Source organism: Malus domestica, chromosome 07 (assembly GCF_042453785.1).
Source record: "Malus domestica chromosome 07, GDT2T_hap1".
NCBI lineage: Eukaryota > Viridiplantae > Streptophyta > Magnoliopsida > Rosales > Rosaceae > Malus > Malus domestica.
The window spans coordinates 8,477,941-8,490,444 of NC_091667.1; the positions used below are offsets into that span (position 1 = coordinate 8,477,941).

A 12,504-nucleotide genomic window follows, 5' to 3' on the forward strand; every position below is an offset into this window, starting at 1 on the left:
AAATGTTGGACTACACTAAAAAAAAATATAAAAAAAATGAGACAACATACCCAACAACAGTTTGGTGGAATGCTAGAAGCACTTTGAGATTTTCTCAAAAAGCACTTTTAAATAACCACAAACCATGCTGGCATTTCGACAGAAATGGATAAAAATGTGCTTATTCAAACTACGAAGTACTTAGCGCTTCCTGGAAAACCATCTCTTAATATGCAGACTTGGTGTTTCACTGGACCGAAAAATAGTACGAAGTTTCACTGGAAAATTACTTCCATGCCGGAGTACTGCATATAATTACTAAGCATGGGTCAAATACATCGCTCGTCGGACTCGGTAAAGAAAACACAAATCCTCAATTAGCTTCTAAGTATGGGTCAGAAAATATTAAAATGACAGATAAACATAAATAAACAAAGCGTGCTGCATGCCCCCTTCCCTAATTAGCTTCTACCGACTACATTTGGCTAAGTATTGGAAATTACACTAGGGCTTTGCCGGTTCTTCAGGTAAATCATCTTCGTCATGGTAAATGTTCTCTGCCATCTGCCATATTTGGAGTATGTTATCTTCAGCGACGCTAGAAATAACCCAATCTTCACAGGGGTTCCACGAAAAATCAGATATTTTGCTGGTGTGACCCCCATGAATAAAAAGCAACTCTGGAGGGCCGTCTTCTGCATCATCTGGTGTCTGCTCTTCATCGATTCTGTAAAAGAAACCAAGTTATAACATCTAGGTTAAGATTTGCTCTCATGCAAATATAATATATAGTACACAATGATCAAAACTAGTTACTAGGACATCATAATTATACAGGTGTGGATGCTTATTCAACCCATGTCCGAAGATTCTCTCTTTATTACAAATTAAGCACAAAACGACACAACTCTGAACACATCAGTTTAAATCCGAAAATTAGAAGAAACACACAGCAAAGACACATATACGTATATCCTGGAATTCCTCATATTGAAGCTATCATATCACTAGTAACTAAATCTTTGTTCTTGTAGCATTGTGACTTGGGACAACATGTGAGGGGCAGAAGTGGCTTAATGTTATTGACCACGACGGGTTTTTTTCTTTTTTTCCGAAAATAATCCTCCATATCCCTGGTTTTGCCAGTGTCACTTCTATATTTTGTTTCCATGGGGTTTCTTTGTTGTATTGAAAAACATTTATTGATGCTTATGACAAAAAATTTGCTGAAACATCAATTGTGAGATTGGATGAAATATTCAAGAGGAATTGGCAGTCGGATATTTGTTATTGTGTGGCCAACCATATATTAGTCTTCTAATCTGAGGTCTCCATTGGCTTCATTAACTCAAGGCTTCTGTTTTATGTGCACTTAAATTTTAGTTTGGCTACTCTTTTTGGTTAGGACCATGAATAACCAGCAAGCTTGGACAAGCCCGGCTGTAAGTGCCTGCTCAAATATACGCACTTCAACTGTTAAAGAGATGATCCCTCCATGTGGTCTGATGCCTAAAACCCCTACTTCTGTATGATGCTTTAAGGCTCCACTGAATTATTTTCGTCATGCATCTATTGAAGCTCTTACTATCTGGTTTCCCAACTAAACCACTAATTCTAGAGCCATAGCCTAAATGCTTTCACCAGAACAGGCACTTAAAACATATTGATTTCTGTTAGAAAAGAACAAGTTGGAGTGGAGATCGCCTCTCCTTGTATAACAAAAATAAAATATGACAATGGGTTATTCAAGGAATACCTGCTAAGATCCCACACCATGAGTCTCCTACCAAGACAACAAGAAGCTAAGATAGTTTCATTCTTTGGATTCCAACCAACTTGGAAAACCTCCTCCCTAAAACACCACAGAAAAAACATTTGATATCAGATCTATAGATGGATTGCAGCAAAGATACTTTAGAACATCCAAACTTTTGACATCCAGGGGAGGATCCTTACTTATGACAATCAAAGGTGTGGAGTGCAGTATTGATTTTGCGTAGATCAAACAACTTAACAGTTTTGTCAGTAGATCCAGTTGCAACAACCCATTCATTGAAGGGATTGAAAGCCAAACAGTTAACCTGAAAAAAATATCACATAAACAAACTACTCCATAATTGTCCCAACTTTCTAAGGATAAATATTCACGTAAAGAACTAACCCATTACAATATCAGATGAAGAAAACTATAAACCTCACGTAAAGAACTAACCCATTACAATATCAGATGAAGAAAACTATAAACCTCACAAATTTGCAAAAGTGTAACGGATATATTGTTCTACACAAAGTTAGGAGCTCGAGAGTCTAGAAGAAAATCACAGGAGAGGCCTTTGCCCACAAAGATGATTCACATCTAAATACAGCATAACTATCTCAACAATGATTGCATGCTCTTGTTTCAATTAGGTATCCCACAACCCTGCAATAAGGTTAAATTTCATTGCAACAAATTGACCAAGCTATCTATGTAGTGCCGAAATGTCACTAATACAAAATTTCCCTTTTTATTACAGAAATGTCAATAATTATAGTTTAAAGCTGGCATCCTAGCTTTCCTGAATAGCTATTGTTGTCTCAGTCCCTCTGGGTTCCACAAAATATCTCCAGATTGTCACCATGCTTATCAATTTAACCAAATTACAGTACTCATTAGCTAAAGGCACCAATTTACAGCAATCAAAACATATAAATTCAAATATTAGAACACAAATAATACACAAACAGGCCTGAATGTACCTAGATTGACGTTTAAATGTTAGATGCATAAACATAACTTATCTGTACCAACAAGAGACTATTCACATCACTCACCTCACTTTGATGAGCAACTACAGATTGAACAGGCTTGGTAACTGATGGAGTCCGGAGATCCCATACAAGAAGGTATTGATCATCGCCAACAGAACCAAATAAGTTTTCATGCCTCAAATGCCATGCTACATCTTCTACTACACCTTCATGAACCTAAGCCAGTAACCATTTCAAACAACAGAAAACTTTTACATATAAGATGCAGAGAAGTAGCAACTATATACAAGTATTTTCCTATGAAGTGCTATCTTATTGCATCCAAATCAACACACCGCAGCTGTCATGTTTAATGATAGCCTTCCTCTGGTACACATGAAATTGTAGCTTTTTCTTTAAATTAAATAATAGCAACATCTGTGCACAATCATCTATATTACAATTTCACACATGCTTTGATAAGATTCATATCTCTATATACATAGATGTACAGACATACCTTAAATATCTGCATAGCTTCAAGGGTTTTGTTCTTAGCAGTCGCATTAATGTCCCACAGGCATATCTGAGCATCATCAGAACCACTGAGTAAATGACCCTGCTTAAACTTACTCCACGATAAACCATATCCTTCAGTGCTGTGGCCCCTCAGCCTCAAATCAGGACTGCATGCACCATCTATGGGAGGCTTAGATGGATGTTTGCTATAATCGAACACAAAAACTTCAGCATTGACAGTCTTTGTGGCAATAATAAATGGATTCTGAGGCATATAACGAGCCCGATTAACCTCTCCATCATGATTTATTTGCTGGATTATTTGCACCTGCAAGAAAATGTAAGACCACATACTTGAGTCCATTTAGACACAGAATGATTTAAATACCTACAGCATATGCCAAACGACGGTACTTCGGTTCAGTTATTAGAGTGTCATATGGGCTGCGAGCAGCTCATGAATCCCGACCAGAGCATGAACCACTTGCTAATAGACAATGCTTTTGGACCGGTAATGAATCCCAACCAGAGCATGAAGCACTTGCTAATAGACAATGTTTTTGGTTCTGTAATTCTAGGGACGTTTATACCAATAGCCAGTAGTACTTTTCTTATTCAAACAAGTGCAATCCTGTCTTCTGGAGTCAACTTGGAACACAATTCAGAAAGCTGGTGTGTTTTCTCGTTTTCGGACACACCTGATTTCGTTTCTATTTAATTTTTCCTTTATTTTCCTCAGAGTACAACTTCTTCTAAAAATCAAACCTTAGTAATGACTAAAAGAGAATGAAATTTTTCATTTTCTTTCAAGTTTACAATGATTTAGATTCCGGTAATTGCTTTTTATCTCTAACAAACAAGACAGAATTTCGGACAAAAAAAAAAGATTCAAAATTTATTGGATTTCCTAGCACTTTCTCTACACCCCCGGACAGGCCCGCAATCCAGACCCCCCAAATTTGAAGTCTTTAATAAATCGGTACGAATTGTTCATTTTCTTCACCGCCAAAATTAACAACTCAGACCACAAAATCAAGCGTTACCTTTCCATTGGCGCAACCGAAACCCCCAACCTCAGCTCGATCATCATCATAATGCCGCGCATCGTTCTCGGCGTCCTCCAACGGCAGCTGAACCTGAGCGAGCATAAGGTAATTCGGCTCGTTCTCGGAGGTGTGGGTCCCCAAAATCATCTTCTGCACCGAATAGTCCTTCCCCGGAGGCTCCTCTCGGTCGGGAAGCCACTCCACAGTAAGCGATGGCCATTCTAGGGCATGGGTTATGACCAGATCGTACAAAAACGGAGTGTTCTTCTTCCATATCTTGTACTCCTCGTTTATCAACCGCTCCTCTATCTCTCCCCTCATTTCTTCGTCGTCTTTGCCCATGCTCTTCCTTTCACTTTCTCGGAAATTCTCGGATTTTCTCGAGAAAACTGTGGAATCTGAAGTGTGGGTTCTTGGCGGGAATTTGGCGCAAACAAACCCTAAATGGAGAGTCTGAGGAGCGAGAGTGATAAGAGGGAGAATGTTTAGAAGTTTGGAGAAGTAGAGAGATGTTGGGCTTTGCTGGCGGGTCTTTGGTACGGCTGGAAAAAATCGACCGATTCGTACCTAACTCAGCTCCAAATAAAACCGAACCGATAATATCAAACCACTCGGTATCGAAGCCAAAAAATTCTTGAACGTTATCGGATCTAATATCTGTTAGTTTGGTAGTATCGAACCGATCCAATTTTAAGAATACATGTATATAAGAAGCCTTTAAAGAAATGGATTCTAATTTTTTTTATAAAAAATGAGGATTAGTTGTGATGTCCACATCACATCGAATTTTAATAATTCGAACCGTTTGTTTTCAAGTTACACATCATAGATCATTCTTGCAAAATATTAGTCAAATTAGAAATATTTAAAATATCTAAATGAGTTCAAAAAAATTAACGAATATTTTATTATATAAGAAACAATGAAATTTTATAGGTAAATTACATAGCAACCTCTCAGGTTTGAGGTTTATTACAATCTCATACAATATCTTTAAAACATTTCACTTTTACCTCACGTATTATTTTATTTCAAAATAATACTTTCGTTAGATTTTTCATCTATTGATCCATTAAATATTGACATGGCTGCCAAATATGTGTCACGTGATAAAAAATAATTTTTTTAATTTTTTTTTTAAACTTGAATCTTCTAAATAAAAATAAATAAATAAAAAAGAGGAAAGCAAACGCACCTCCCTCCCCCCCCCCCCCCCCCCCCGGAGGATCTTCATCTTCTTCTTCCACACCAATTTCTATCATTTCCAAGTACACAAACAATGTAAGGGACAACATTTAAGCAAAAACTGTAAATCCAAAATTCAGACTCCACATTTCTGATACCAAATTGTGAGAAGGAAATATGGTTACTTGACACGGAAGTGAAGGGTTTTTTTTTTGTTTCAATGCAAGACCTTAATCGTGATATTTCGATTTCGGAGTCCCCGTCTCGGTTTCTTGAAACCCTAGTTGTGAAGACTTAAGGCCTCGGTTGCTCACTGCCGCCGCCCAAGAGAAGGAAGGAAGGGTTGTAGGGCGAAAAGAATGAAACGCCACCAAAAAAAAAAAAAAAAAAAAAACCCTTTCCCCCTCACCCACACTTGTACCCGCATCCACCCTCGCACCCGCACCCACCCTCTTCCCTCCTCTACACACCCACTCCTTCAATCCACACCCATTCCTCCCATTTTCACCTCACAAACTTGCGATGACGGCGTAGATGGGATCTGGGGTTTTTTTTTTTTCTGGGTTGAAGGTAAGGGGTCGGGGGAAGAAGATGAAGATGGGGGAGAAGAGAATGGAGGAGGCGAGGGGAAGATGAACTGAAAGAAGATAGGGGAAAATGGAGGAGGATGAGGGGGAGGGAGGTGCATTTGCTTTCCTTTTGTTTTTGTTTTTTTTTTTTTTTTAATTTAGAAGATTCAGGTTTTTTTGAAAAAAAAAAGTTAATTATTTTTTTGCCACATGGCATACATTTGGCAACCACGTAGCACAAATGTGGCATCCACGTCAGCATTTAACGGATCAATGGATGAAAAATCTAACGGATGTATTATTTTGAAATAAAATTGTACGTCAAGTATGAAAGTGAAATGTTTTAAAGATGTAGTATGGGGTTGTATTATACCTCAAACTGAAGGGTTACTATGTAATTTACCCAAATTTTATTTTGGTAATTAAATAGGCAAATGATTTCGGATTAACTTGAATTTTGGTAAGGATGGTCTATGAATCGAGACTTATAAAATAGATGATTCAGATTTTTGAAGTTCGATGTGGAAATGGTCCCACATCTAATCACCATTTTCTGAAAAAAGCTAGGAATCCCTTTGCATAAAAGGGTGTGTGTGTATATATATTAATTCAAATGGAAATTGTTATTAGCACTCCAAAAATCTCATTTGGCACTCCAAATTTTATATAATTTGAAAGAAAAATACACTTGTGAAGAGTCTAAGATAAGATTTTTGAAGTGCTAATAACAATTCTCATTTAAATTATATAATATATTATAACATTATAAACTATTATCGCTGTCATATTAGTTGAGATTTAATCTCAACCATTCAATCAATCCCTTCTCTCTCGACCTCACCTCAATTTTATTTTGTCTGGACTCGAATCAACGACTTTGCCTTCTCTCTTGAATTCGACCGACGCTCTCTTTCAACTCCAAGGGTCTCTCCTCCTCCGTCCACACCACACACCATACAATGAAGAGTAACTATCTCTCTCTCCTTCTCCTTCTCAGTCTCTTCATGAAATAGAGGTGGAATTTCATCAAATCTGGCTCTAATACCATTGATAAGATCCAAATATCTAACCCCTTAATCAACCTACAAGTAACACAGAGGATAGAGATGGAAAGGGAAGGAAGAGAGAGAGCAGAGCTCTTGAATTGTTTTTGTTCATATTTCTTTTTGTGTAAATTCTGATCTACTACAATTCAAGGAGCTTAGCTCTTTTTATAGGCTTTACACCTTTAGTGCCAGCTGGCATTTCTAACAAATTTCCTTAATAACAAGTAAAACCCTCAATTACAGCGAACTTTGACTCTTAATTTATGATTAAGATAATCGCAATCATCAGTTCATAACAAATTATGTTTTTTGGGTTTGGTTTGCGCTCTACATCACTCCCGTCGTTGATTCAAGCTCATCTCACAATTTTTTTTTTGGGTTTTCTGGGTTTTCAAGTTGTGGGAAGCGAGGAAGGAGGAGATGGGAAGGGAAAAGCGGAGTGAAGGTAGCAAAAGATCTATCATTGCCGTTGTTCGGGTCAACCCAGATGGCGAAAGACCCATAATCACCGACCGAAATGCCAAAAGGGTGTTGGGTTTGCAGGACGGTGGAGATCGGCGACATCCGTTTCTGGTTTGGTCACTGGAGAAGAGGGGTTGATGCTGCTCATGTTGGTTCGCGGGATGCGGCTTGTAGACGAATGAGACGGGACTAGCAATCCAGTTGTTTTTTAGGGGTTTTGGTAAGACCCTCTAGCGAAGTGCTTAGTCCTGTTTAGTCGAGGCGAGTCTCATTAATGCTTGTCCCGGCGTGTAACTAACATGGGACTAGACTACCACTTAGTCCAGTTCGGTCTAGTGAGTGCTAGTAAGTGCAAACAAACACACCCCTACTGTCTAAGGTAACCAAAAGCAAACAAGTCAAATCCCACCTACACCCCTCAAATATAAACTCCCTCAATAAAATGAACAATATCATCATGATGATTATTATGAAGATGAGTACGATAATAATCCTAATGGGGATGGTGATATTTAATTAGAAGAAGTAGAGGAAGAAGAAACTATGGAGAGGGCGAAGGTGGGAAGTAAACGAAATAGGGGTTATAGAAGGAAGGGGCCAAGTTCGGTGTGACAAGATGCCACTAAGCTGGAAGTAACGGATGAAAGTGGGAGAGTAGTATGAGTAGCGGAATGCAAGCTTTGCAAAACGTGAGTACCGGCATATTCTGCAAACATGGGACAACGAGAATTATGAAACACTTGAAGAAATGTCCAGGTTCTTTTTCTCTACGATGCTCCCCGATTCTAAGCAACCATTGCTGACACAAGAGGAGATGGGGGGTTTCAAATAATGTCTCTCACACTTTCAATAAATAAATAAAAATTGATTTAAAGTGTGTTAGTGGATTATAAAGGCTGAGCTGTCTTTTACAGTGGTTGATCAAGCCAACTTTAGTGATTGAATCCATGACTTGAGTCCAAAGTACGAACTTTCTAATAGGCACAAGGTGATAGCAGTGGTTTTGGACTTGTTTTGTACAGAGAAGGCAAAAATCATGAGTGTGATTAGGAGTGGGCACGGTTTCGTTCGGTATGATTTTGGATGAAACCGAAACCGAAAATTTTTGGGGTTTGATTCAGTGAGGTTTAAAGTTTGAACCGAAATGGAACCAAACCATTTAGTTTTAGTTCGGTTTGGTTTCAAACTATTTGGTTTCAATTTCAAACCATTTGCAAGAAAAATGAATAGCTTCATGAATTACAGCTGCTAGCTACGATTCAAGAATCAAATTAAATTGTAGCTACGATTTTAATTAAATTAACAAGCTAATGATTATTTAGGAACAAAAAAAATCACAATATACTGAGATCTCTTCACTTCCTATGTCACCGTTTAGTGTTAAAAAAAATAAAAAAATAAAAAATAAAAACCCTCATCACAACAATCAATAAAGTCAATCGACGAAATGCAAGCTGATTAGAGATCAGAGAAAGAGACTTGTGTTGTGGTCTATTTTATCTGACAATTTTAGGGAGGCCGGCGCTAAGGAGAAGAAGAGAGAGAGATGTGTTTGTAGAATTGTAGAGAAATGTGTGTCTATTATTCCTCCTACATTGTGCTTTTATTTATAGTAGTAAAGGGAGATAAGATATTCCTTCATCCCCAAGAAATACAATAGGAAATGATAACTAAAATCAAATCTGATCTAGAATTTACACAATCACACTTAAATTATGAATGTTTACAACAACTTGGAGCTTTTTGCATGGATTGTATTCCTTCCAATATAATCATCGTCCATCCGTTTTAGTGAAATTGATGATAAAAACTAATTAGACAAGAAAGTCATGCATAGAGATATTGAACGACAAAGAAGACAAGAAATGGCTATTGCATCTCTGCGTTCTCAACTCCCCTTTGAATATCTCAAGGTAAATTGGTTATATATTTCTTTAATAATTAAGCACATGAACTATGTTTCATGAACAAAGTTTCAAGAGAAATGCTTGACACAGCAAAGAAAGTAAAAGCAGAATATAATCAATTCCAGAATATAAATGCTTGAACAATATCATCTCATCATCATCCACTGGAGTCGAAGGGGAAGGATTTACACCGCGTGTGAATAGGGATGGGCAAAATACTTACGGGTATGGATAATCGCGGTTACCCATTCATTTAAAGTTTACGGTTACAATTATAGGTATTCGTTTATCCGTGAAATTTAAATGTTTACGGTTACAGTTATAGGTAATCGTTTATCCATGAAATTTAAATGGACGGTTATGGGTAGTACCCATGGTTATAACGGGTATCCATCGGTTATGCGTATTACCCACGGTTATAACAGATATCATTTACCCATTTTATTTAACATATGTAAAATTAAAATAATTAATTAATTAAAAACCCTAAATTTGAAAGACTTATTATATTAACACCCCACAAATTGTTGAATAAACTCTATATACTTAATACACCCCACATTTTCTTTTTTACTTAAAAAATTATCTTAATACACCCCACATACTATAATACCCCCATACCCAACATTCTAAATATACATCTTATATTTTGTACATACACCCCACATATCTCAAATCTTATAACACTCATTTTTAATTGAATCTAACCATTTGAACATTTATTTTGCCAAAATATTTCAAATCATCTGAACGTTTAGTTTGCCGAATGATTTCAAAATGATGTTTTGAAATCATCTTAGTATAGTTTGAAATCATCTTATTAACTCGTGCTAATTCGAAAAACACAAGTGATCCTTATTCAACTTCTAAATCCAATGTTGGACCTATTATATGGCCTGGAGATTCTGCCTCAGTTCCTAAGGGATGGGAGATCCCGACATACAGCAAAAGATTGAGAGTAGGAGTTCTTGTGGAGAATGGCTATCCTTAATTTGTAAAAGTAGTATATGACTCTAGCACTAATACGATTCATGTTACTGGGAACACAAGATTAATATGAACCCTAAAACATGAATATAAATATAGAAGTTTAAATAACACAACAAACGCAAGATTAAATAATTATCAATGTCATCGAAATCACTAAAACAATGAAAAATATAAAGTCTTACCTCATGTGAAGCTTCCGAAACATCGATTTCGTGTTCCATTCGTCAAAAACAATTTTTCTCAATCAACATGTTTGTAGTTTCATTGGTTAGGGTTTTGTTCAACAATGGAGGATAGGAGGGTTTTGATAGTTGAGAAGATAAATAATAAGCTAAAAGTGATTTGGGGTGTATTTATAATTTTTTTTTTTTAACCTAATAAGGTTAAAATTGTCATTGCATAGTGGGGTAAATAACTCATTTAATATTAAATTTTAATATGGGGTGCATTCAACATTTTAATATAAAATGCCAATTTGAAATTAGTTTGATGGCTATCTTCAGGATGACATAGATTCGAACATAGGTGCAAATGATCATCGTACCAAAAAATTACCAGGTGATAACATTACGTGATGTTGGACCGAAAAATTACTTGTTAGAAAAAAAAAATGTTATCCTAATTTCTATGGTCGAAGATAACGCATTCTCCAATGAAGTATTTTCTATGTTGCTGAAAGAACACCAAAATTAGATGTGTTTTAAATGAACAACTAATTAATGAGACAGGAAATTTTACACCGTCCCTAAATCTTCATTTTACAACAACCTTCAGAAATCCCAGCACTGCCCAGATTACTTTATTTTTGTTTTTTACTTTGGAGTTAGTGGTGATACTAATTCAATTTATGCATATGGGTGTGTGAAAAATCATGGAAACACCTTTTGTTTATGCATATTGATGAATGGTGATACTAACTCAATTGATTTGGTACTCCGCTTTTGTTTAGGTGTAGCAGAAAAATATCGTTCATAAACTATTATTTCAAGTATTGGAATTGTATGAGGACTTAAATGATTAAAATAGGAAAATACATGCTAAAATGTGCCTATAACGGTGTTTAATTGTCAGAAAACGAAAATTATGACAAATTTTTCTTTTGTAATTTTCAAGTTGTTACAAAAAACATGTAGACGTGTGGGTAAAAAAAGGATAAATGGGTTCAAAAACGGGTAAACGGTTATGGTTAAATGGGTAAACGATTATGGATATGGTTAAATGGGTACATGGTTATGGGTATGAGTGTAACCATTTATGTAATTACCCAACGGGTAAATGGTTATGCGGGTATGAATATAAACGGTTATGAGTAAATAACAGCGGTTACCCGCCCGCTATAACCGTTGCCCATCCCTACGTGTGAATAATGTTGACTGGAGTTGAAGGGGAAAGTCTCCACTCGAGTTGAGACCGAGAATCGGATAGAGAATAATTGAAGAGATTCTAGCCATGTTACGATGTTGTTGAGTCCATACTAAATGTATGGATTCAACTAAATAACCAAATTAGAACCCAACACCTAACATGGCTATTAAAATTAAATATTATTTTAATTTCGTGTGGTTCAGTTTCGATTCGGTTCACCAAATGGTCAGAACCAAAGTCGAACTATTTTTTCCTCCTACAGTTCGATTTCAAACCGAAAACGTTTCAAAACCGAAAAAATGGAACCATTTTGTGTGGTTTGGTTTGATCCGTGTTTTGGTTTTGGTTCTCGGTTCTAAGTGCCCACCCCTAAGTGTGATTGGTGGATTGATGGTGAGTATAACTACTGATACTTGGACCTCGATCCAAAATATCAATTACATGGTTGTCACCGGCGGTGACATTTTTTGGACAAAGATCGGAAATTGCATAAGAATATCCTAAAATTTGTCCAAAATACGTCTCACAAGGGTGATGGCATTGGGTGGTGGCATTGGTGTTTGAATGAATGGGACATTGACAAGGTATTTGGCATTATCATTGATAATGCTAGTACAAATGACACATTCATTGCATACATGACGAGAAGGCTAAAGTCAAATGGGACTCTTTTACTTGATAAGGTTCACTTGCACACGAGATTTGC

At 36.6% G+C, this 12,504-nt stretch overlaps 1 protein-coding gene across 1 annotated transcript; it reads right to left on the minus strand.

Annotated features, from left to right (window-relative positions):
- Positions 1 to 252: 252 nt before the first annotated feature.
- Positions 253 to 4,838, minus strand: LOC103437100 (WD-40 repeat-containing protein MSI1-like). The gene is made up of 6 exons (XM_029105478.2): positions 4,272 to 4,838; positions 3,230 to 3,556; positions 2,794 to 2,946; positions 1,936 to 2,060; positions 1,736 to 1,831; positions 253 to 706 (listed from the first exon to the last, which is right to left on the minus strand). The coding sequence occupies exons 1-6, from the start codon at positions 4,614 to 4,616 to the stop codon at positions 484 to 486; spliced, it is 1,269 nt and encodes a 422-aa protein (XP_028961311.1). The 5' UTR covers positions 4,617 to 4,838; the 3' UTR covers positions 253 to 483.
- Positions 4,839 to 12,504: the final 7,666 nt, after the last annotated feature.